Source organism: Lepisma saccharinum, chromosome 8 (assembly GCF_977018435.1).
Source record: "Lepisma saccharinum chromosome 8, izLepSacc3.1, whole genome shotgun sequence".
In the NCBI taxonomy this organism is placed as follows: Eukaryota; Metazoa; Arthropoda; class Insecta; order Zygentoma; family Lepismatidae; genus Lepisma; species Lepisma saccharinum.
In genome coordinates this window covers 61,074,716-61,099,629 of record NC_139236.1, presented here as the reverse complement: position 1 = coordinate 61,099,629, position 24,914 = coordinate 61,074,716, and the positions used below count along the sequence as shown (strand labels likewise).

The 24,914-nt window shown below is 36.8% G+C and overlaps 1 protein-coding gene across 2 annotated transcripts in view; it reads left to right on the top strand.

The window, feature by feature from the left end:
* The window catches only part of LOC145991048 (TBC1 domain family member 14-like), a 122,476-nt gene that overhangs the window by 84,895 nt on the left and 12,667 nt on the right, over positions 1-24,914 (top strand). For both annotated transcript variants that reach the window (XM_083126748.1, XM_083126750.1), the window contains exons 3-7: positions 14,785-14,974; positions 17,999-18,116; positions 20,053-20,184; positions 21,988-22,159; positions 22,935-23,135. In XM_083126748.1, coding sequence (XP_082982874.1) covers positions 14,785-14,974; positions 17,999-18,116; positions 20,053-20,184; positions 21,988-22,159; positions 22,935-23,135 — 813 coding nt within the window. The remainder of the gene's footprint in view (positions 1-14,784; positions 14,975-17,998; positions 18,117-20,052; positions 20,185-21,987; positions 22,160-22,934; positions 23,136-24,914) is intronic.

Sequence of the window (24,914 nt, the reverse complement as noted above, 5' to 3'; positions counted from 1 at the left end):
TTCCCCTTTAAGTAACCCCACAGAAAAAAATCTCCAGATGTTAAATCGGGCGAGCGACTGGGCCATAAATCCTTGGATATTAGACGATCACCAAAAAATTCTCTCAGCATACGAAGAGATTCATTAGATGTATGGCAAGTTGCTTCATCTTGTTGTAGCCAAACATCACGTTCGTCTTCTTCCAGGAGAGCAATGAATTGCATTATGACAGTGACGTGCACTGAGGAGTAGCTAGTCTAGCAGAGATAGATCAATCAATCTCACATCTCGAATTATATTCAAATCACAATATTTATTGTCTTGTTAAAGCCACCACAGCTCATACGCAACACTTTCTTTTCCACGCACTTCTCGTCCATCGGTGTTCTCCGCGGGCAAAGCAGGCTGGATACCCTAGCTCGCTCTTCTTCAGCCAGGCCAGTTTCCAGGTAGAAACGGCCGGCCCAAGGAAAAGGAAGATTTCTACCTCTAGTTCCCTTGCCCCCACGCCCCCCGCTGCAATGGTTGAAAGCCCAGGCTTTCAGGTCTCCCAGTCTATCTCCTATAGGACAGATAGGGGATTGGTTTCTCATAATTTTTTTGTAAATCCTCTAAAGAACACAGGGTAAAATTTTCTGCAGTACTTATGTTATCTGTATTTACACAACCTTTTACACGTTGTACAATATGTGTGTATGTATAATATGGGATGTAGTTTTATTATTTATAAAATAGGAACGTGTTATGTGCAGACAATAATGTTATGCTTTCTTTCTTTTTTCTTTTTCAAATATGGAATATATAATGATTAAATTACAAATATGTGCTCAGGCTCTCTCTGACTCTCGTTTTAGTAGTGTTTTATTTAAATATACTAATATATTGGCCTGTAACAGTCATAAATACGGCTGTATTTATTTGGGCAAGAGAACGCGTGTTCATATTGTTGTTGGTTTGGTTTATTTTACTTCACTTTTCTGCCACATTTGGTTATCGCGAAAATGAGGATTGAGTGATGATATAATGAAATTGGTGAAGGGACCTCATATGAACAATCCAGGCCAGGATTCGAACCCGTGATGAGTGCGCATTCTTGTCCTATGTGTTGCAGTGAATAATGAAATAATTTGGAATGAAAAATGTATCTCAGAACTCAAAAAGTCAAATGAATATCATTGAAGAAACTACAAAAAAGTGTGTTGTGTTTTGTTTCCTGTCACCAAATCAACCAAGCGCGGGGGAGTGGTTATCACAGCGCGCTACGACACCAGGCGTTCCGGGTTCGAACCCCGACCCTGGCATGGGTCTTCCCTGTGCTCGTCCCTTAATCAGTTTCATCGTATCATCTTCACAATTAACCAAATGTGACAAAAAAGCGACGCTAAGTAACAAAAATGAAATCAAATCATTGATTGATTGCTCAAATTGGTTTATTTTACTTCGCTTTTCCGCCACCTTTGGAACAACAAAATAGATGAAGGAACACACACAAAGAACACAAATGGCCAATCCGAGATTCGAACCCAGGATCTCTGGCTTAGAGTCAAATCAAATAGTTTTTTATTTTCGAATGTGGGTGGGGGTTACGTGTACTTTTTTCTAGTACTCATTCATAATTTTGCAATCTTTTCCTGTTATTGACATTCTTCTTTTTTGAAGGAATACTGGCCCTAAAGGGAGGAGGGGTGTGACTGACACCAACCCCCCCCCCCTTGAGCACGCCACTGACTGCTACCCCAAGTGTCGACGTCACCGCACGTCACTGCATTATGAGATCCTCGTACACAGCAGTATCCACTGTTGTCTCAAAGAATAACGGTCCCACAATACGACGTCGCGATATTCCACACCATACACCGATTTTCGGAGAGTGCAAGGGTAGTTCATGAAACTGATGTGGGTTTTCTGTCGACCAATGCCTGGAATTTTGGCTGTTGACATACCTATCCAATTGAAACCACATTTCAGGGTTGCAAGGTGTATGTAATTTATTGCATATGTTCGAGAATAACCAACTTTCTCCTTTGTCGTTAAAAGTGTCTTAGTGTGATAGCCTGAGGTGAAACACGTCTGTTAGTGACACGTGACACCAACAGTGTTGCCAGTGTCCCTCGTAATATTGTGAAAACATCGATTTTTGGAACAGCCCATTTATTCCCTTCTGCAATGTTTTTGAAACTTCGTCAAAGTTCTTTTTCTGTCAAATTCATTAGATGGCCATCCAAATTGTTCGTTGGTATTGTGAAATGTTGCAATAATTTACCTCAGTGAGTTCTGTGCATCAATATACACGATTTGCAAATATTTTTTTTCCGCCTTTGGCAACACTTTGCTTATTTCTTATTAAAACATGCATGTTCTTACATATGTTTGTCTCTCTAAATTTTCCCAATATACAGGGCATTCTCTTGGCGGAAAGCGTTTCTTCTCATTCCGTTTCGCTATTCCGTTATACGGTCGTAAACACCGGGTTGCGTGACTTTTCGGACACTCTGTATCTCACTACAACATGCGACAGAAATTGCATGGACTGCAACATCCAACAAAAATCGAATGCATAAACAAGAAGAGCTTTAGACTTCAAATATGCTGCTGAAATTTTATTACTCTACTGGCTCACTTCGCCTTATTTAATGTAGCAGTGTTTACGAAGGTTTTCTTTCATCATCCTGACGTATTACTGGTTTCGCACAAGTTAACATACGTTTACAATGACATTGCACTATTCTTAGATATCAAAAAGAATCCAACCAAATGGGATATATATTGAATACTATCACGAAAAAGTAAAACATAAACCTGCATTGGTGAACGTTATAAAAATTGGCAAGTGCATGCTCCCAACCTCAAATTTACTGCAACACTAGTATTGCAATGAAATTAACACCACTCTCTGTCCTGTCTGTTTAAACTCATGAGAGATGGTCATTAATCTCTCACTGAGTAATGTTAATGTCCAATATTATGAAATAAAATACTAATAATAAATACGTCAATATTTTAATATCATATTTACTCGAATCATTCAATCATAAAAGGAAATAACTTTCTTCAAGAATTGACTTTTCTCTGCCAGCTCTGCTAAATTTTCACTTTCCATCTACTGATTTATACGAGGGGTGGCCAGAAAGTAATTTCCAATTGGTAGGGACATTGATTTTTCGCAAATGCCAAAACCGTGAAAAATGGTAATTGCTGCGAAGTTATGTTTAGGAATGTGCAGTGATGTCTGGGCACATTTTTCGCCCATTCGAGATATCGAAATAATGCGAATTTGGCATAAAATGCGAATTGTTGGCATTTTTAGCGATTTTTTTTAAAAAATGTCCTAAAACAACGAAATATTCCATGAAATCCAACATTCTTGTCTTTTCTAGGCCATGTTTGTGTACATAGAACATGCAAGTTTTCCAACATTTTACTCAAGAGTAAACTATAGAATTAATTTTACATGGAATAATTCCGACAGCCTCATTAAATCATATATTTCCCACGAGTTTTTCAACAGTCACACGGGAGCCACATCTTAAGTATTTGTCGCGTGAGATGTGTTTTGAATTACCAAGCTAAGTGTGCACCATTGGCATTTGTCGAGCGAGAAATAATGCTCAGTCGTTAGGACATCTGACTACCATGTTAGAGACCCGGGGTTGATCCCCTGCGGGGGAGAACCGGGATCTTTTCCACCTATTCAAACTCCTCTGGCGCCCACCCAGCATCATATCAAGTGGGTACCTGGAGGAAACTTTGAGGTATAAAGGTAGCCAGGAGCATGGTGCTGATCATATCACCCCTACCTTTAGCCGTGATCAAGAAAATATGGGGCCCTAACTACACACCCCAACTGTACACCTTCATGGAAAAGTGCAGGGGATCACTTTACTTTCTCAAAAATCTGTTCCAACATATCAAACTGTCACCAAAATACGTAGACCATGTGACCTACAATTTAAAATAATAGTTTAAAAGCACAATGGAGTATTACGTTTCGGTATGTTTGGCAGATAAATTTTCTAAAACAAAATCGCGAATTTTGGGAAACGTAACACTAACAAGTCAAAAAAGATAATGCCAATTTTTTGGCCATAATATATCGGTATCTGTCACGTGAGAATGATTGGTTTTAATTTTTTGGGTGCATCGCCACTTATGGTCATTATGCACCCTTCAGTATATACGGGGAAAATTCCATTATCTAAAATCCTTACCTTAAAATGAAAAAAGGGGTATGGAAAATAACTTTCAAGATATCAAACTCTCACGAAGAGGCGTAAGCCATGTGACTTACAATTTGAAACAGTAGTTTAAAAACACCATGAAGATATAATTTCAGATATTTGCCAGAAAATGCGCTAAAACGAAAATGAGAATTTTGGGAAAAATAACACCGTATAGTAAAAAATAAAAAAATAAGAAAATACACCAATTTTTTTTAAAAAAGATATCAAATTTCCTACCGATTAGGCATAAATAAAACAAGAATATCAATTGTAATTTATTGCATTAGTAACAGTGAGTCCTATCCTAATTTTCGGCATAATCATCACCATTGTTCTGGCATTTGTCGTAGCATGGCACTAAATTTTGTATGCCCATGGTATATGTGTCTGACAGCAAAGACTGGAACTATCTCTACTGCAGTGTAGCTGTCAAATCCTTGCCTTGCCAGAAACCTCTTCAGTTAAACAAGGAGATGAAATTCGGTAGATTCAAGGCCAGGGCTGTACAGGGATTGGTCCAAGATCTCTCACCTGAAGTGATGCAAAGGGCCCGTGTGTACTCAGCTGTATGGGGTTGTGCACATTCGATTGGCCTTCCGTGAATTGTCTGCACCATCGTCTGACCATACTATCACTCACGACGTCTGGTCTGCACACCTCACACGATTGCTGGTGGCTCTGTGCCAGATTTTGACCGTGCAATGTAGGCTACATCGCAGTCTGTGGGAGACTGTATGAGAGCTGCAATCTTTAACCTAGAACTGTCCTAAAGTGGCTGCATTGCAACTGTACCAGATTACAGCTACATGCCACTTCATCCTGCCTGCATGTGTGTGTGTCGCTCTCCGACCACTAGTGCTGCGTATAGGCACCATTGGAGCTTTTTTCAGGATGCCCCTCGTATATGAACTTTCAGAAGCTTTTATTAGAGTGTTCCTGTTTTAATGTGTGGTTAGCTAAATCAGGTACCTATACAGTGCAATTCTATAAATTCCTTGCGTTATATTTCTAATACCTACATACCCTTTTCGTCAGCATTAATGGTATAACTGCATGTTGTCAGTTTCACAGTACTTCACTTTAATATACTGTACTGAAGCAGAAATCCCATTGATAATGTAAGGAAATATGACACTTTATTTTCTTTGATTCAATTGTTTCACTTATATGCAAATGTTTAGTTGTTTGCTTTACAGAGAAGAGAGAAGTAGCTTTATGCATTGAAAAATGAGTCCGCACTCATGGTTCTTGCAAGCAGAGGGTTCCAAACCTCAGTGGAAATATCAACATATAATACCAAGAATGTATAAGGAGACTGATAAATTACAAATTATATTTCTCAATCATTCACTCTTCACTCTTATCTCATTTAGTCGTAACTTTAAAAATAATCAAGTATTTTATTTTAAACTTACTGCGTATGAAAAAATTCCGTAATCCTTCCCTGGCTTGTGAATTGTAATAATTTTCCAAATTCACTATTTTGCAGTTTGAATTCAAATCATAGAGAATAGAGAAATTAAGTCAATTTCATATAAGATAATATTGGCACTTAACAAATCCATACGTGGATCTGTATGAGTTTATTATTTCCATTTGCAAAAACATCGATTTAGTTTAGTTTGTAATTGTCAGGGAAAAATGTAAATTTTGTCCTGGAAAACCTGGAAAAGTCAGGGAATTTCATTTCTGCTTGTTTGTAGCCACCCTGAATATGAAATTCGTAGCTAGACATAAAGAGTATTTTTAAAAAAGCTGGCATTTTTGAATGGGTGGTTCTTTCCAAGTGTTATCTTCATATTTCGGTAGGCTTATTAAATATATCTGTGTAGTATAAACGTATTCACATAACTAGAGTAGTTCTGTATGTGTTTTTAATATAACCTAATAGTATGATATGATTTTCAATGTTTGAATTTGTTATGCAAACACATACGTGAAACATAAGAGAAAATACTGCTCTATCTTTTGAAAATCTAGTATAAAATATTTTTACATTAAATTTTGTGTTCAGTAAAATATGTGTATTCTGGCTTTCCAGTACATAATGTACAATTTGGTTAAATGGCCGCTAAACCTAGTCACAGAGCAACTAGTGATGTATTTTGGCTGCTTGTTGCAGTGGTTCTCAACCTTTGTGAGACCACAGGCCAGTAAATTTATTTCTTACAAGTCAATGCCCCGATCCCAACAATTTCACTCATACATTCATTTCTGATCTTTAAAGTTTATATGGAAATTACTATGCACCCTTATTTAATATTAATATATCAATTATGGCATAATCATAGTTCAATTATATTTAGACTTGCTGTCAAATATAAGATTAGATTTAAAACCCTTGGGTCAGACGGACATATTGCGGCCCTGCGGTTGAAAAACACTGGCACTAAAACTGAAGCAGGAGCAAATGAGACAGGCTGCAAATGGCAAAAAAAATCAATTATAGAAATTTGGACTGTACCTACAGTTTGAAATGAGATCCGAAGCACTGTGTCTCACTGAGAATTGAACCTCAGACCTCTTCTTATTACAAAGCAACAGCATTACTTTATTCCACTCCAAATTCCCATTCATGATTATAAAAGTAACCTTCTATCAAAACGCCGGCTTTTTTCCAACAACAGTACTTGCAATTTGTTCTCTCTGATTTACAGCCAGTGGTCGAAAGTAGCGCGCTACTTGTAGCGGCGCTACTGTAGCTAGCTACAAAATTTGTAGCTGTAGTTGTAGCTGCGCTACATTTTGAAAATTGTAGCGGTAGCGAAGCTACAAAATTCCTGTAGTTGTAGCGAAAATTTCGCTACAGCTACATTTCTTCTCAGCATTTTGAGGTAAATTTTGAATGTGGCAACAGCATTAAAAAAATCGACAATAACGCTTACTTTTGCAGGAGGTTCATAAAGACAAAGTCTATTACATGGAAATATGGATAATGTAGATAATAAATATCTTGATATCACAGTATCTTAATAATTCTAAAATCCAGACAACTAACTGACATATATGAATATATTCCAGCTAACAGCTACTTTTTTGAGATTTTGGGGAAATGCCTCATTTGTGTCACCCCTGAAAAAAAAAATCCTCGTTTGCACCACCCCGGAACATATATTGTGGATATCCCTAGTATAAGAGGCAGCAAAATGTCTTTAATTACTGTGTAAAACACAACTTGCAGTGCAAAAAGGTGCGATCCATTTTCCACTAGAATGACAGCAATAGTGCCAGCAATCAATGGCTCAGTATGTTAACAGAACTCTCGGATTTGCACATCAGTTTTCTCAATATATTTCCCTTTAGATTTTCTGTTACTTTTGCTAATCATGACAATGAAGATCAATGTTTTATTTAGTAATTATCTTATCTACAGTCAAGGGGTCCCGGGTTCGATACCTGGTGGAGGCACATACTGGTTCGGACCCCACTTTAAACTGTAGGTCCAGTCCCGATTAGCCTTACTGTGCATCAAGTGGACTTAAAACAAAAAGTCAATCAATCTTATCTAGAGTCGCTTCCTGTCACTTTTGGTTAATTGTGAGAATGAGGAAGAATGATGAAAGAGCAGCGTGGGGAAAGGAGGAGCAGGAGGATCCCATCCTCCAGGTGTCTTTCCTAGTTTTTATTTGGAGTCCACTTTATGCACAAATAAGGAAATCGAGACTGGTTTCGAACCACTATGTGACTTAACTCAATATTTATTCTCAAGGAAAATATGTTGATATATAAATGTAAATAATTCTACCAAATTTTATTTGTGTATAGTTGTAATCATTAATTTTGTGTCATCCTAATTGAAATACTCATATATCAAATTTGAATTGATCTGCCGCTTACATAGGTATGTTATTCTGAAACACTATATTGAAAATAAGCAACTGAAGTAACACTGCTATCAAAATTACAGAATGACGGGAATCATGATAATAAATAACAGAATCTATTTTCCAGCAAGTACAACTATCATACTAGGGTCTTCTTGGAATATCCATGTGGTTGTTAATTTCTTTTATGCAAAAGTAGCGGAAAAGTAGCGAAGTAGCGAGTAGCGAACAGGAGTAGCGTAGCGAGCTACTTCTTGGAAAATGTAGCTGTAGCTGTAGCGAAGCTACATTTTAGAAGAGAGCTGTAGCTGTAGCGAAGCTACTTTTAAAATGTAGCGTTCTGATCACTGTTTACAGCCTAAATTAAATCTTAATGACTGAAGAAGTAGCAAAGAATCTTGTAAAGTATAGAGAACATTTAGACCAAAGCAACACATGACAGTGGGGGGTGTCACATAGAAGTGACAACTGACATGGATTGATTAATTTGCTTTATTTTACTTCGCATTTTGTGCCACTTTTGGTTAATTTGCGACTGACATGGACCTCTTCAGTCTGTAAGCAAGCATCCACCATGCATGCACAAACAAGACCGAGGTGACATGATGCGCTCCATTGAAGGAGCTTTCAGACTGAAGTCACAGATGACAAGCAAGACAGTATCCTTCAGTATAAAGTAACATAATGACAGTGCATGTGAGAACAACAGACCGAAGTGGCACAATGCACACCATTGAGAAAACAGTACTATAGTCCAAGCAACATGCAAGTGTCATGTTTAGCTCGTTGCCGATCTGCTGTTCAAAAGGTCTGCTTCCAAGTGACATATGTTACTTGCTGCTTCAGTCTGAAAGTTCCCTGAGAAAACAGTACAGGCCAAGTGACAAGTGACACTTGCAGCTTATGTTGCTTTCGTTTGAAAGGTTACATTTACTTCTAAGTGTTGGTTTCCAAGAGCCACGTATCGCTTTCATCTCAAAGCTCCGTTAAACAGGATATATATATACACAGATTCACGTATTACGTATACTTCTGCATATGTGTTGTGAACAGTAAACATTTTTAATTATCTCAAAACATAGAATATTTTGATATTAACGTTTGTTTCATATTTTATGACATCAACATTTAAATTTAGACACAAACATGTAAAAGGTTGCTTTAAGTCCATTTCATGGACAGATGTGCTCATCAGGACTACATGTTTAGTTTTAACCCTAGCTTACTTGTGCCGTACAAGAAACTTACATTTTGGGGGCGGCTCACAAGCCCACACTTTTTTTTTTTATCACTAAAATTCAAGAAACCGTTTAATTATTGAATCACTGCTTCCTTTGCTGATCATGTATGTGCAGTTATTTATTAATTATAATAATTACAAAAATTACTATCATTAATAAGAAAAGTAATAACCAATTATAGCACGAGTGTCTCACATATATTTTATCATTCACTAAAACTCACAAAATCCATAATAATTTTTTAATCTATTTTTGTTTGTAGATAATAATTAAAATAATTACCATTATTGCCAACCAATTGTACACTGTCACTGGCATGAGTGTCTTGAATGCGATGCATTCAAAGATGGCATCTGATAGGCCTACCAAGTGCATTTTGCCTCCTAATTACATTACATTTATGTTTTTATGAACAAAAGTAATACAGAAATATTGGGAACATCCTAGGAAACAATGTAATTTATTTTCAAACAGTTGAAAAATCTAAAAAATAGAGGTGGTGGGCCTGCAAGCCCCCTCCCTTTGGCAAGCCAGTGTTAAAATTGTATCTGAACCACTATGCAACATGTGTCCTCTGGGATTGGCCAATATCTGGCTCTTGGCTGCTAAATCAGGTAATTTTTTTTAGCTACTAGTAAAATATGTCACTAAATCCTGTAAACTCACTAAATCCTGTAAACTCATAATACAGGGTGTCCCACGAACGCCGCAACTGGGAATTAAGAGTGGCGTTACTTTGTAACCGAAACCTGTACATACATAAGTCATACACCAAATGTTAGCCCTGTCCAAGTAGATATTTTTAAACATAGAAACAACAAACGGGGTGAAGTGTTGTTCATGCAGTGTTGCCAAATGTAAGTGAAAGTGTAAATTTATTTTTCCACAAAGCATGGAAAATTGCATGTCAAACATTCGTACGGAAATTTGGACGTCAATTTCCACTTTGGGTAGGTGGACTATTTCGCCATCTATAGTTCAGAGAAGAAAACCGATCGTTTTCGCGTATAGCCAATCCTGAAATGCCTCGTAAAGACGTACCGGTCCAAATGGGTGTTTTAAAAAAATTATGAGGTACAGTGACAACACTGTTGATGTTTGAAGGCAACAAAAGGTGTGTTTAGTGATGGTCTATGACATGGAAATACTGGAAACAGGAAAAAAAGAAAATGAAAATTATGGTGAAAAGAGTGTTACTTACCTACTCCTGGCAACCATGCAATGCGCGTAACAGGCATTGTAGCTTTACAAAAGATGTTGAAAATGACAACCATTTTCCCTGAGGCATTCATCAACACGTTTTATCATGTTGGAAGCAACTTTATGCAAGGTTGATTGGTTTATATTGTTAATAGCTGTGCAAATGTTTATTTTTAGATCATCAAGTGTTCTTGGGTTATTAATGTAAACTGTTTGTTTCAAATAACCCCACAGAAAAAAATCTGGAGACGTCAGATCCGGGGAGCGACTGGGCCATAAGTTTTTGCTTATAATGTGATCGCCAAAAAACTCTGCCAACATGTCTAAAGTTTCATTAGACGTGTGACATGTTGCGGAGTCTTGTTGAAACCAACAATCACGTTCATCACGTTCCAACAGAGAAATAAACTGTGTGATAAGGTCACGATAAACTATTCCGTCAACTGTTGTGTTGAAAAATAATGGACCGATTATTTTTCTCCGCGAAATCGCGCACCACACACCAATCTTTTGTGGATGAAGTGATTGTTCATGTAACAAATGGGGTTTGTTACTTGACCAGTGTCGAGAATTTTGACTGTTGACATATTCATTTAAGTGGAACCATGCTTCATCCGTGGAAAAAACCTTATCCAAAATATTCACACCATTGTCTCTAATAAAATTTCTAAACCACTGGCAGTATCTTACACGTGCACCTTTGTCTGCTTCCTTCAGTTCTTGCACAGCCTGTACCTTATATGCACGTAGGTGCAATTGTTTTAACGCTCGGGGAGTTGTTGTTTTTGATACACCTGACTGTGCAGCAAGTTTACAAACAGATTTCCTGGGAGATTGTGGTATTCTCTGCTCCACATCCTGCAGCACACCTTGTGTCAAAACTGGTGGTTGTCTGTGGTAGGGTTTGTCATTAACTGATCCTGTTTCACGAAATCTGAAAACAAGTCGATATATCGTCGAATTTTCTGGAACACTGTTATTCGGATATATCTCGCGAAACACAGTTTTTACACTAGCGTACGATTTTGAACAAAAATAATGTTTCACAATGAACACCCTCTCTTTTAAAGAGTACTTCATTTCACAGAACAATTCTAATCTTCCCCTATGAACAATGCGAAATGCACGGCTTGCTCAAAACGCTCAAACCGTTCTGAGTACACAACTAACTGATTCTTTTGTTCTCGTTGGGTGGGCGCTCTTATCACATTGCATGGTTGCCAGGAGTAGGTAAGTAACACTTTTTTCACCATAATTTTCATTTTCTTTTTTTCCTGTTTCCAGTATTTCCATGTCATAGACCATCACTAAACACACCTTTTGTTGCCTTCAAACATCAACAGTGTTGCCACTGTACCTCATAATTTTTTTAAAAACACCCATTTGGACCCGTACGCCTTTACAAGGCATTTCAGGATTGGCTATACGCGAAAACGATCGGTTTTCTTCTCTGAACTATAGATGGCGAAATAGTCCACCTACCCAAGGTGGAAATTGACGTCCAAATTTCCGTACGAATGTTTGACATGCAATTTTCCATGCTTTGTGGAAAAATAAATTTACACTTTCACTTACATTTGGCAACACTGCATGAACAACACTGCACCCCGTTTGTTGTTTCTATGTTTAAAAATATCTACTTGGACAGGGCTAACATTTGGTGTATGACTTATGTATGTACAGGTTTCGGTTACAAAGTAACGCCACTCTTAATTCCCAGTTGCGCCGTTCGTGGGACACCCTGTAGTAACTTCAAGTGAAATAGGTTAGCTATAATTGGTAAAGAGCCAAAATTTCCATTTTTTCCCTAAAAAAGCCGGCTTTTTTGCAACTCTAGTCATACATTAATGAAAAAGGTAAACTTACCCATGTGCATGTGCACACATGGCATGAAGGCATATGGGGTGTGTAGAGCTCCACATATTCTTGATCTCGGCCATAGTTGGGATGATGTGATTAGCATCACCCCCGGTTGCCTCCCCCCACCCAGGGTTGCCCCCAGGTACCTAATGATAGGAGGCTGGGTGGGCCTCAAGGGCCATGCAGAAACAGAAATAAGTGGAAAATTTCCTGGCGCAGATCACCATTTCTTTAACTGCTTGAAGAGGAAAGATTCAGTCATCCATCCAGAGAACCATCAGCTTCTATGTACAGCCAACTCCAAAGATAATAGTAGGCAAATTGTCCTTTGCTGCATTCATTTTTGTTATTCTGCATTGTGTGGTGTCTTCAGGAACTAAATTTTGTTGCTGTGAAATAATTATTTATTTATTGCTTATTGATGTAATTATTTCATTTCATGATCATCTCATCACATTGTGGAAAACAGGCTGAATAAAAATGGTGATGGGCAATTGGCTTTCTATTACTTTTGCCTTTAGGTGTACCTAGTAAACAACAACCCACACAAGTATTGCCATAAAGTAAACACTTTGGTGAAGACAGAAGTAGAGCAGATGTGTGTCATGCAAGAGACAAGGTCAACCAACATTTGTCACTTAGTTTCTGAAGTTTGTTTTATTACAATGAAAACTGTTAATGCCTTTTTCTTTTTTCTAACATTAATATTTTCGTGCATTTTTTCAGTCAAAATTGCCATGAATAGTTTGTATGTATATTTCATTGTTGACACCAAAACATTTTCCAAATCTAAATTGCTGTATTACAACAGAAACTAAACTCATTGTGAATATGTTTTGAACTTGAAATACTGTTTCTTTTCCCCCCTCAACTTTGCAGATTTGTTTTTACACAATCTTCATGGATTTAGTAGTTACTTCTGAGACCAATTCATAGGTCATCATACATACACCTATGGAACCTAGTGATTCAGAGAGTTGACATACTGTAAAATGCCTCTTGGTAAATTTCTAAAGTAAATTATTTATCTAGGGTATACTAGGTAACCATAACAGATTATAAACTACCTTTTTCAGCAATAGAATAATTTAAACCAATGATTATGGGATATGTATGCATGTGTTCACTTGCTCTTTATTTGAATTTTCCTTTGTATATTCTTTACAATGAACACTCTTTATGAACATTATTTGGATTCTCTAATTTGAGGAAATGAAAAATCCTTCAATGAGTTGTTCTCACTACAGAATCACAGCAACCCACCATTACTCACAGCTTGCCCAGGGGAAACATCCGTTACCATATCCACAATTGGCCTATGGAGGGTATTTTTCATGAAAAAAATAGGTAAGACACCTCAAAAAGGCTGAATCATAAATAAATTATCAAATCAGTACTAAATTCCTGAAGATGTTTCACTCGCTCTCGGCCCCTGATTTTTTATTATAAAAATCAAAACTATTGGTCATAATGTAATGAAATTTCTAGGGACATACCTTGGTGTATGAGAAGCATGTGATCTCATAGCGAGTGTTGGAAGTGGTCACCATTAGCATGACACGATCTTCAAAGAAGAAGAAAAGGGGGTGCCTCCCCAATGACGCAGTGGTAGCTTCCTTGCCTTGTAATCAAGCAGTCCCAGGTTTGATACCCAGTGTTGGCACATAGTGGTTTGGATCCCACTTTAAACTGTAGGTTCAGTCCCAAATGGCCTACATGTGCATAAAGTGGACTTAAAATAACAATTCAATTCAAAGAAGGAGGACACAATGTCTTGCATGCTGGCGTTGGAAGTGTAGCAAATGTCACCATCCTGGTGAAAATAGCCATTACGGAGTTCCTCGTCATCCAACTGATTTAAAAACTCGTGGAAGATTCACACGTAGACTTCTGGATCCACTGTTGTGTCAAAAAATATGGGGCCAATAATGCGACGCCTTGATAAAGCGCACCACACTCCAATTTTTTCATCATGAAGAGGTGTTTCGTGCATTCTCACGATTCTCAACAGCCCAAAACCAGGTGCATCACAACAGCAGCACCAAGAACTCAGGCTGAAAGCACGTAACCATACGATTGACATTTAACGGCAGAATCGCCCAGACACATGGCCATGGCCATGCAAGGACTAGAAAACTGTGGCACCATTTCCAATGATGTCACCATGCTTCTCATACACCAAAGTATGTCCGTAGCAAATTTCATTACATTATGACCAATAGTTTGATTTTTATAAGCAAAAATCAGGGCTCAAGAGTGAATGAAACACCGTGTACAAAGGGTGAGTCTCAAAGACCTTAGACAAAAAATAATGTAACAGTCCCAAACATATTTAATTGGATCATACAGCGCCACCACTAAAAACCTACAAGGGATAGGTGATTTTTTTTAATGATAAAGTTCTGAAGCGTGTTACTTCTGAAAAAAACAGAATGGGTACATCAGGCATTTCCATTCCAGGCAAACACTAGTCGTCCAGAATCTCCTGCTGCTGGTGCGAAGTTGAACAAGCGCCATGTAGATGTTGTAGCAAGCAGCACAGCCCTCATCCTAGAAAACCGCCCACTCAATCTTCCTGCCAAATCTCAGGAGGAGGAAATGAAGCATCGTCAGGAGTATGAACAAATGGTGGAAGCTGCAAGGAAGAAAGGTAGTGTACTTCCATAATCAGGGTATGGGGGAATTCACACCAGCAAACAACATGCGACACACGTCACTTGTTCCCAAGCAACATGTGTCATGTGCCGTTTGTCTCTTCGGTCTGAAATCTCCCTGAGAGTTAGGTATTATTATTTTTGTTATTGTTAGATAAACATGTATTGCTTACTTAGGTTTTCTTCATTGTGAATTCAGAATTTTTAAAGCAAATAAATAAATTAAAAGTAAGTTATTTATGTACTTCTTTATTTAGAGTTCTTGTTTTATGTTGCTATTTATAATGTGTTATCCCAATGTTTGAAGTAGAAATTGCTAGCTGGATGGATGCTTGTTCAAGTTTTGGTGTAGTGCGTGTATGGATTAACTTGAAGACAGTGCAATAGATGGGGGAATGCTAATGAAACGTTTCCTAACTGGGAGATAGCCCCACCCCCTTCCACTTTGGGCACTGGTTATTTCCATTAAGTTGTTATGTGGTTGACAGATCAACTAACTTCCTCCACACCAGTATAATTTCATTATTTCTCTTGTAGTTTACTGTTATTACAAGCATAAGAACACAGTTTTTCGTTGTGACGTTTCAGGAGAACACACGCTTCCTTCATCAGACATTTATTTTTAGTTTGACTAAAGATACAGTTATAACAGTGGTTAACAATTTTTTAAACAAAAAGAATCCATTATACAATGGATGTTGTCAATGTTACATTGTTGTAATATAACAACTTAACTGTGAAATCAAGCAGTCTGTTTTATTTTTATTTCAGATAAAAAGAAAATTGATCACATTATTTTTTTATTTAAAAATTATGAATCCCAAATATCATCAGGTAATTTAAAGTCATCATTGCTTTCACAAAGTTTCTTGATGTTTTCTGTTACATTACATTTTAAAGATGGTGGCTTACTCCATTTGTGAAAAAGAAAACTCCATAGTGGGTCTATGTTACCATTTTCTTTATTTTATTTATTCCAGTGTTCCTCTGCAATGAACGAAGCTTCCGAGACATTCAAATCTATGTTTCCCGTCACTCTTTTTAAAACCCTTCTCTTTTTAATCAAATGCTTCTCTTCAATGATGTGAGCTGACAAACCTATTCTTGGGTTTAGATTTATAATGTCCAAATCGTGTTCGTGCCATCTTATTGCCATTTTCCTTGCTGTTAATCCTTTGAACATGAACAATTTATATTATATATTCCTGTGGTTTCCACATCTGGTAGAGATTTCCTCATTTTGAATTCATTAAATGTACATTCCAAACTTCTTGGTGATCTAAAAAGAATTTTGAAATTATATCTTCTAAAAATTTTTGCAATTTTATGTGAGAATTCCTTGTGGAATGGAATGCACACAGATTTATTTTCAACAGATTTCTCCTCTTGGTCCGTATTTCTCTTTTCCTTTAGTTTTCTTGCGACTTGTTTTTTGATTTGGTTTATTCTGTTAGTGTGAAAGTCATTTTCTCTTGCTATATTGAAACTAAAAATAAATGTCTGATGAAGGGAGTGTGTGTGCTCCTGAAACGTCACAACGAAAAACTTTGTTCTTATGCTTGTAATAACTGTAAACTACAAGAGAAATAATTCTACAATGCAAACAATGCATACATACAAGGAAAACTAGTATAATTCCAGCTGTAATTGCATATAATAACAGATTATTCAATTTGGGGTGTAAGGGGTGACCTTCCACATAGTACACCCAATTGTACACCCTGGACTGCATTTTGCAGACTAACGAGGCTCTGGCGTCTGGCCTTATGGCCAGTATATTTCTGTGTGTTGTCCTGTTTTTGTCCTTATGTGGGCTGAGTGCCCGTTTACAGCCTCAGCTTTTAACGAAAGTCAGAAAATTTTAATATTTTAGTAACACGACATAGCAGTTAAGCTATTTTAGATATGGTAAGGGGCTGGACCCTGTAGAATGTGACGGGTGCAAAATTGCCTAAGTGCGGATGCACCTAAAATTTTAAATTCAAATTCAAGATTATTCAATTTGACCTGAAGAATCTATGAACAGTGTAACTATTTAAACAAATGTAAAAAGTTGAAAACTTTGTAATTAGTATCTTGTCTCCACCGTTTCACTTGTTTCTCTGCAGTACTTTTGTTTGCGTTTTTGGATTCCAAGCACCAGGAAGCATAGCCTAGAAATTCAGTAAAGATATTCTCATTTCCGTAGACTTCCCACTCAATATAACAGCCTCCCAGCATTTTGCTTTTAATCATCTGTTAAGCATGATCTTAATATGGCAAATTATGCAAATTGAACTTGAGGCTTAACTTTGGGGGGAGAGCAGAGTCGAAAAGTTTATTATCCCATGAAAATAGTGTCCAGGATTATTTGCTAAATATCTGTTACATTTGGGAAATCATAAATATTATTATTTATTACTTAGCTCCTTAGGTCTTAGGATGTTACCAAAAGTATCCTTAACTTGTAAATTTTAAGAAACCTGAAAATTTTGGGAGAGGGGCAAGTGCCCTCCCCCTTGCCCCTGCCAAGTTACGCCTATGTGTACGTCAACCAGAGTTGGGAAGTGCGTAACGTGCTTCTCTTTCGGTACTTGCATTAGCAACATGTAATGGTACTTTGTTATTTTGCATTATTTTGTGATACCTTGATAAATTCAGAACAAATATTTATGTGCCAAAAACTCAAGCATGTAAAGTTACACTATGGAAACATGCACTCCAGAGAACGGTGTGATACTTCTGTAAACAGTTAAATAACACTTTATCACAGAGAAATGCAGGTTGGAAGCAAAGTGACTTAAACGCATTACTTTTGTCACTAATTTACCCAACTCTGACATTGACCCATAGTACCAGGTAACGGTGGCTACCCCTAGTTCTGAAGACCATAAAACCTGCGTGATTGTCTTTGTGTAATGTTTCAGCATACGCAAATATGTTCAGGGATATCAAAGACATATGGAAGGGGTTAACTGAGAATGTATGGAGAGCTTTTAAAACCGTATAATTAATTATTAATGATAAATAATTCTTTCCAGAAATCAAGGAAGCAAAGCTTAGGAAGAAGCAACTGCAACAACAGCTAAAGCTAGAAGAACAACTGGCAAATGCAGCCCGCATGTGGAACAAAGAAATCCTGCCTAAATGGGAATTCATGTGAGTTTCCTTTTTGATTTAGTATTTATTGCATCCTGCAGTACTGTGATAGAGTAGAAAAGTGATGTGTCCAGTGATTTTACCTTATTGTAACAGCTTTTAAAAAGACAAGGAATTTTAAATCCATCTTGCATTATGTTTTGCCTTAAAAATGGATTAATGTTGTTAATAATATTGTATCAGAACTGTCATAAGGAGACAAGTTTCAGTGTAAAAGAAAATCCTGTTGACTTATTTTCATCCATTTTGTCCAGTAAATATGCACAAAATCGAAATAATTTATTGTGGACGGAGGAATTTAAAAGTTGGTGGATTAATTGACTTCGTGGGCCTCCCCCCATGGAACAGTGGTAGTGTTATCGCCTTACAATTAAGGGGCCCCATTTTCGATACCAGGTGGAGGCACATCGTGGTTCGGATCCCACTTTATGTTCTAGTTCCAATCCCGATTTGCCTTTTTGTGCATAAAGTGAACTTAAAACAAAAACTAAAACTCCACCAATGTTTGAGTCTTGGGCTGATCTTATGCTAGAACACTAAACATTTATGAAAAGGTTTTCTCGGGCAATCAGCCAGGTGATTTCCGGATAGGCTTCCGAGCTTTCGAGAGCTAACGCCACTCTCATCTTCAGGGATTGAAGTGCAGAGATAAGTCAGGGTGAAGTTACATGTATTTGGTGTGAGAGGGGTCCGGTGTAGGTGGCGAACCAATCAGATGGCGTTTCTCGGATGTTTCTCCGGAGAAATGCCACCTACACTGGACCCCTCCCACACCAAATACATATAACTTCACCCTGACTTATCTCTGCACTTCAATCCCTGAAGATGAGAGTGACATTAGCTCTCGAAAGCTCGGAAGCCTATCCGGAAATCACCTGGCTGATTGCCCGAGAAAACCTCTTCAGTATTCGCCGCCAGAAAAGCTTCAAGAATTATACTAAACATTTATGTTTGCTGAAGGCTCTTCTAATAAACATCTTGACTGACTATGACCCATGTTTTTAGACTCACTACAAAACAATTGGTGAACTTCTAAACAATTAGACCAAGCAGTTTGTTGTGGGAGGTTCATTTCCACATGTGAGAAATTTATGAATAATTTAAATTTTGAGATTATAAGGTTTAGTGTTTATGTAGTATTAGCTACACTATAGACACAGTGGTGTATGCTGGGTTCAAAACTTGTGCTATCTTACAATACTTTAGGGTTCGAATGGATGAAAAATGTGATGGGGGGGGCCTCTTTCTCATTCTTGATATTTTGAAACAATGCCAAACTATGGTCAATGAACACACTGTTGGGGGAGTCTGGGGGAATATATATTTTTAGATGTTACTAATTTTTCCCTTTCCTGTAATTTTTTTGCTCAAAATCAGTTTCCTATTCCTGGGGAGAAAAGAAACACTGCTTTTGAAGAAAGATGAAGGCTATTCCTCAGTACAGCCATGTGTTAAGCTTATACAAAATTTTACATACTGAGCATGAGTTGTAGATACTTCCTTTTGTATATCTCAACCACTTACACAATAATTTATTGTCATCCATTGATAGCACTTACCCAGTAATTCATTTTGATCCATTGATTAATTAAATGTAATATTGTACTCTATTGTACATCCAGAACAATAAATTAGGTAATACTCAGGTCAACTTAATTTATGTGTTAGTTTTGCCAGTGTTAATGAAATTAAGTAGTTTATATTTAATGAAAGTAACTCTTATTAATCTATTACTGCTGTATTCATAAATGCACAATAGCTCATGTTATTCCTACAGATATTTTATAATAAAAACTGCTTAAACGTTTGCACAAGTTGTTACATGAGTAGTGTAGAACATTTTGTTCGATTTTCCAATGTAAAGGTAGTCAAATGACAGTTATAATTCATAAGTGTTGACAAAAAATTCACAATTCTCTTTAATGTCTATTCAAAGGAAAAACTCGCGGAAAGCAAGAGATCTTTGGTGGCAAGGTATTCCACCCAGTGTGCGGGGAAAGGTTTGGAAGCTTGCGATCGGGAACGAATTGAATTTGACAACTGAGCTGTATGACATCTGTGCCACTAGGTAAGTAGAGGCGCATCACTTTTGCTTGTTCTGTGTAAGTACATACGTAATCCAATTAATTGCAATAACAAATCCCTGAGAAGAACAGTATTTTTTTTTTTTACCTGAAATCCAAGAAGCAAATGTTAAATATGTCAGTTGCTCATGGTAAACATTATTAAAATTTATTTATTGTATCCTCTAATAATATACAGTTCTAAAACACTAGTGAAATCTTATCTGACATTTCACACATACATCACATTTGTGTCTTCATGGACTTCAAGGAATGAACATAAAGACATGATACTTGTGAAGTATTGAATTTATAAGAATTGAAAAATTTATAAGGGCTGTATAATATTAAAAGATACAATAAATTTGTTCCTGTCCTCTGTCACATGGTATTATAGTGTATTCTAAACAGTCTTACAACTGTACAAAGCATTATGGACATTGTATATTTACAGAAATTTTATATATGCTTCTCATTTGTAGTTATGCTGTTTCTTGCACAAGTTACATATGTGTGGAATTTTTCTCATGTTCAATACTCTGTTATAGGAAAGAGTAATTATTTTCACTATTAGCCTCTAGTGCTAATCCTATGACAAGTAATGTTATTAATGAAAAACTTTCTTATTAAATCATTTTTTGTCTTGTAATGGGTGCAAATAATCTCTAAAAGCTCACATACAGAAAGAGACCTATGTCTCAAAAATTAGCATTTTTTTTTGTAGTACGTAGTTTAAAGAGCAATATCTCTTCTCTTCCTGACACTTAAGCACACAAAATCACTTGCAGACTTCCTCAAAATACTCTAACAATGCAAATCAGTGTTCAAAATTATCAGGTGCAATGTGCAAAATGAGAATGTTACTTGTGTTTGACGACCGAAAAGTTTGTATACTTATTTCACACGTTTTCTTGCATCATCTTGATGCAGAGACATATGGAGTATTTACTACTGTCACATAATTGGATACTCAACAGTTGCATTTACATTTCTTTAGCCAAGAAATTGCTGTGCATTTTATTGTATTTTGATTTTTTTTTTTACACTATTCTGTTTCTCTAACTTAAACACCATGATAAGAATGAGTGAAAAATAGATGAAAATGCATGGGAACACCTGGAATCTAACTCAGGAACCCCCTTGCCTACCAATCAGTATTAATAATCTCAAACATTGATGTGCTGTGTTATCAGTAGGTTTTTAAAAAGTTATGTTGATCAGAAAGAACATTTTACTTTGTAAGGTGAAACTGGAGACTTATTTCCTATAAATTCAAATTACAATTTCAGTCTGGTCCTAAGAAAAGCTTATTTTAAGAGTGAACAAATTTTTGTCTATATTAGATTATCATTTGACCTTTTGTTACAGAGTCAAATTTTGGTAACTAAGTTTTCAGCTTTGGTACCTAAATGTCATACATTAGTTATTAAACAGCACCAAAGGGTGATGGTCCAGCTTCGAACTCTGATACATATGCAAGGTGTTCAAAACTTCAATGAACATTACATTAAGTTTTGGCACACACAACATGTTTATGTTTTTATATACAGGGCTTGAAGTGGAAAATGTTAGCTGGGGGTGGGGGGTGATGTTTGGTCAAGCCTTGGGTTTAGCTGGGGAAATGCTTTTCGAAAATTTTACTAGCTTGGGGATATCATCCTCCTTTCACTTTGAGTACTGTTTGGGCCAACCTGTATATAATACTATGTGTTTGTGTGTGTGGAGAGTGACATTTTTATTAATCTTAGATTGCTTCTCTGACAGAAATTTGTGTTGTTGCCCTTTCAAAAGATTCCATTTCTTTACAGAGCTCAAGATCGTTTAAAGGCTGCTGAGAACGGAAGTAGCGAGCCATCCGATTCATCCAATCCATCAGATTCGGATTTAAATTACTGTGAAAATCCAGACAAGGAGGCCAGTGTAGAGCTGATACAGTTGGACATTGCCAGAACATTCCCGAATCTTTGTATTTTTCAAAAGGTACAAAATACAAAGTCTCTTCATTTGTATGTTTGTACACACTATACCAGCATACCCCAGATTAGATTTTATTCTCATGTGGATAGACAATTTCATTTGGCATAAGTGAATTTCTTACATACCTGTATGCTGCAATATTTGAATTTTCGTAGCTTCTGGCTGCATCTTCAGATGTAGGTAAAAGATGGTGGAAATGGAAGTCAGTTTTGGACCTGTAGGGTTGCCAGGTCAAGAGCAAGGATAAAGTTGGCACCATTACAACAATCCTCGCAAGAGTACATATCAAACTCTATTGTCACTCTTTACCTGGCAACCTTGCAGATCCAGCACTTCTATTTCCACCATCATTTACCGATGTCTGAGGATGGAGCCAGCAGCTATAAGAATTTAAATATTTCCAATGCTTTGTCCTATTTCCTTCACACTTTTAATATTAGCCATTCAGGTGTTCTTTCCTTTCATTCAATATACAGTGGAACCCCTATTTTATGTTCCCGGATTTTACATTTTCTCACATTATACATTCAGTTTTGATGGTGCCAACGTAGCAAAATGTTGTGAAAGTCTCTTCAGTTTTACATTTTCCCACATTTTAGTTTTTTCACCAGGATCTCCTGAAAAAAACATAAAATCGAGGTTTCACTGTATATGTATTTTTACAGCTTTAATTATGTTATTGATGTAAGTTAACATTGCATAAATATCTATAGAATTTTGTGCACAGATGTTTGAGTAAATCATAACTTTGGTTTTATGTATTCTCTCTCCGTTTCAGGGTGGACCATATTATGACATGTTACACAGTTTGCTCGGTGCTTACGTTTGCTACAGACCTGATGTTGGCTACGTTCAAGGCATGTCATTCCTTGCAGCAGTGTTGATATTGAATTTGGAGGTGGCCGATGCTTTCATCTGCTTTGCCAATTTACTTAACCGCCCATGCCAGATGGCATTCTTTCGTTTGGATGAGCCCGTGGTAAGTTGGTTGTGATTTGTTAGTGTGCATCCAACCTTTGTATAAGTCTACCATTCGGTTGTTTCTTGCAGTCATTTTGTTAAGAGCATTATTATTGTAAAACACTACTTACATTTACTTTAAAATAGGCGATTTTCCAGCTTTTGTTACAGTGCTTTCTCAAGTTGCTGCTAACAATGTTAAATAATAATAATTTTGAATTTCAAAATACCAGTTATGAACTTGCATGTAAATCATATACACAGACATCCATGTGTGTTTTAACCCATGGTTCAACAGAGGGCCAGGGTCTATGTACCGACTGCCATCCTCACTCCCACATGCCTCAGCAGAGGTGGGCAATCAGTCAATCAGTTACGGGGTAACGTATGTTCAGCACGACGAACCCCCAGTCGTTGTAGGTTTCCAGTAATCTGGCTACAATTTTCCTCCTGATGGTGGCCACCGGTCCCTTATACTGGCCAAAATCTCAGGAGAAAAGTTGTTAAGCTTCCCTCTCCCCAGGAGACTCTAACAAGTGTGTTTCCTGTATCTAATGTCTTAGACAGCACAGCCAAGGTGTGAGCCTCCATGTGTGTTTATTGCGCATTTATTAGATCCTGTACATGTAGGCATTAAGAACTGTCCAATTATGCATGAAAAAATACTAAAAATTTTGGGGAAAAGGCCTGATAATAGGTCCTAAAAATTTGCTATGATAATTGACACAAAAATGATTTTTTTTAAAAAAAAAGCACATAACATGCATTAACTTGTTAATATGCATGTAAATAATGAAAAGTCTAAACTTCATAATCTCCCATGGAAAAATTGAATACTTCCAAACTTTAATAATGTTAACCAAGTATAATTTAATTCATGTTTTGGGGAATGAAAGAAACAGTAGAAAATTGATATGCTGAAAAGAAGTACTTATTTATCTGCAAACCTGGTTTAACAGTTTTCGGTTAATTTGGGGGATCACTTTCACCATCCTCTCTACAGGTTTGTGAGTTGATAATGACAGTGGCCAAAGTAATTAATAGAGCATTGAAATACTAGTTTCCTAGGTGAGTGTGTGTTTCATGTTAGTATATTATATACTTTCCTAATATAGACTGAAGTCTGTGTACTTTTTGCATTAACAGAAACAAACTGCATTATTTATTGGGTTTCAAAACAGAAAATGTTTAAAATTCTGTATTATTCTATAACTTTCTGAAGTAATAGGGGTGTTGTAGAGTATATTAACAAATACTTCAACCTACGTTATAGTTAGCAAATCTTTTGATGGGGGTCAATTTCTGTTTCCGTTTGCTTCCAGAAAAAAATATTTTTATATGCAGAAAAATCCTCTTGACTTCCGAAGTTCTTAGTTTGCATAAGTGCTGCTTGACCTTTAAAATCTAAGATATTCTGCAATTAATTTTCAAAATTTTCACCTTCTTGTGTCCTTTCAATCCATTGGCAAACCTGAAGAGGAGGGCACCAAAACACACTTTTCACACCGGATATTTTGTTCTCTATTCATCTTTTGAATAATTTTTTGGTATAATAGAATTTACACATGGTGATTTGTGTGGCCTGAAAGGAACTTCCCTTTAAACTTTAGGAGCCCGATCGTCTCGATCAAGACACTCTCATGTAACCCTCGGGGGCCCGATTGTTTCAATCGAGACGCTCTGTCAAGGTCTTAGTTTTTACATTATAACTTTGCTATTTTTGGTTAGAATTTCGATTATCTTTTTCATATTGTTGTTAACACGTGTATTTAACAGAAATGATTGTTGCACGTTTTTT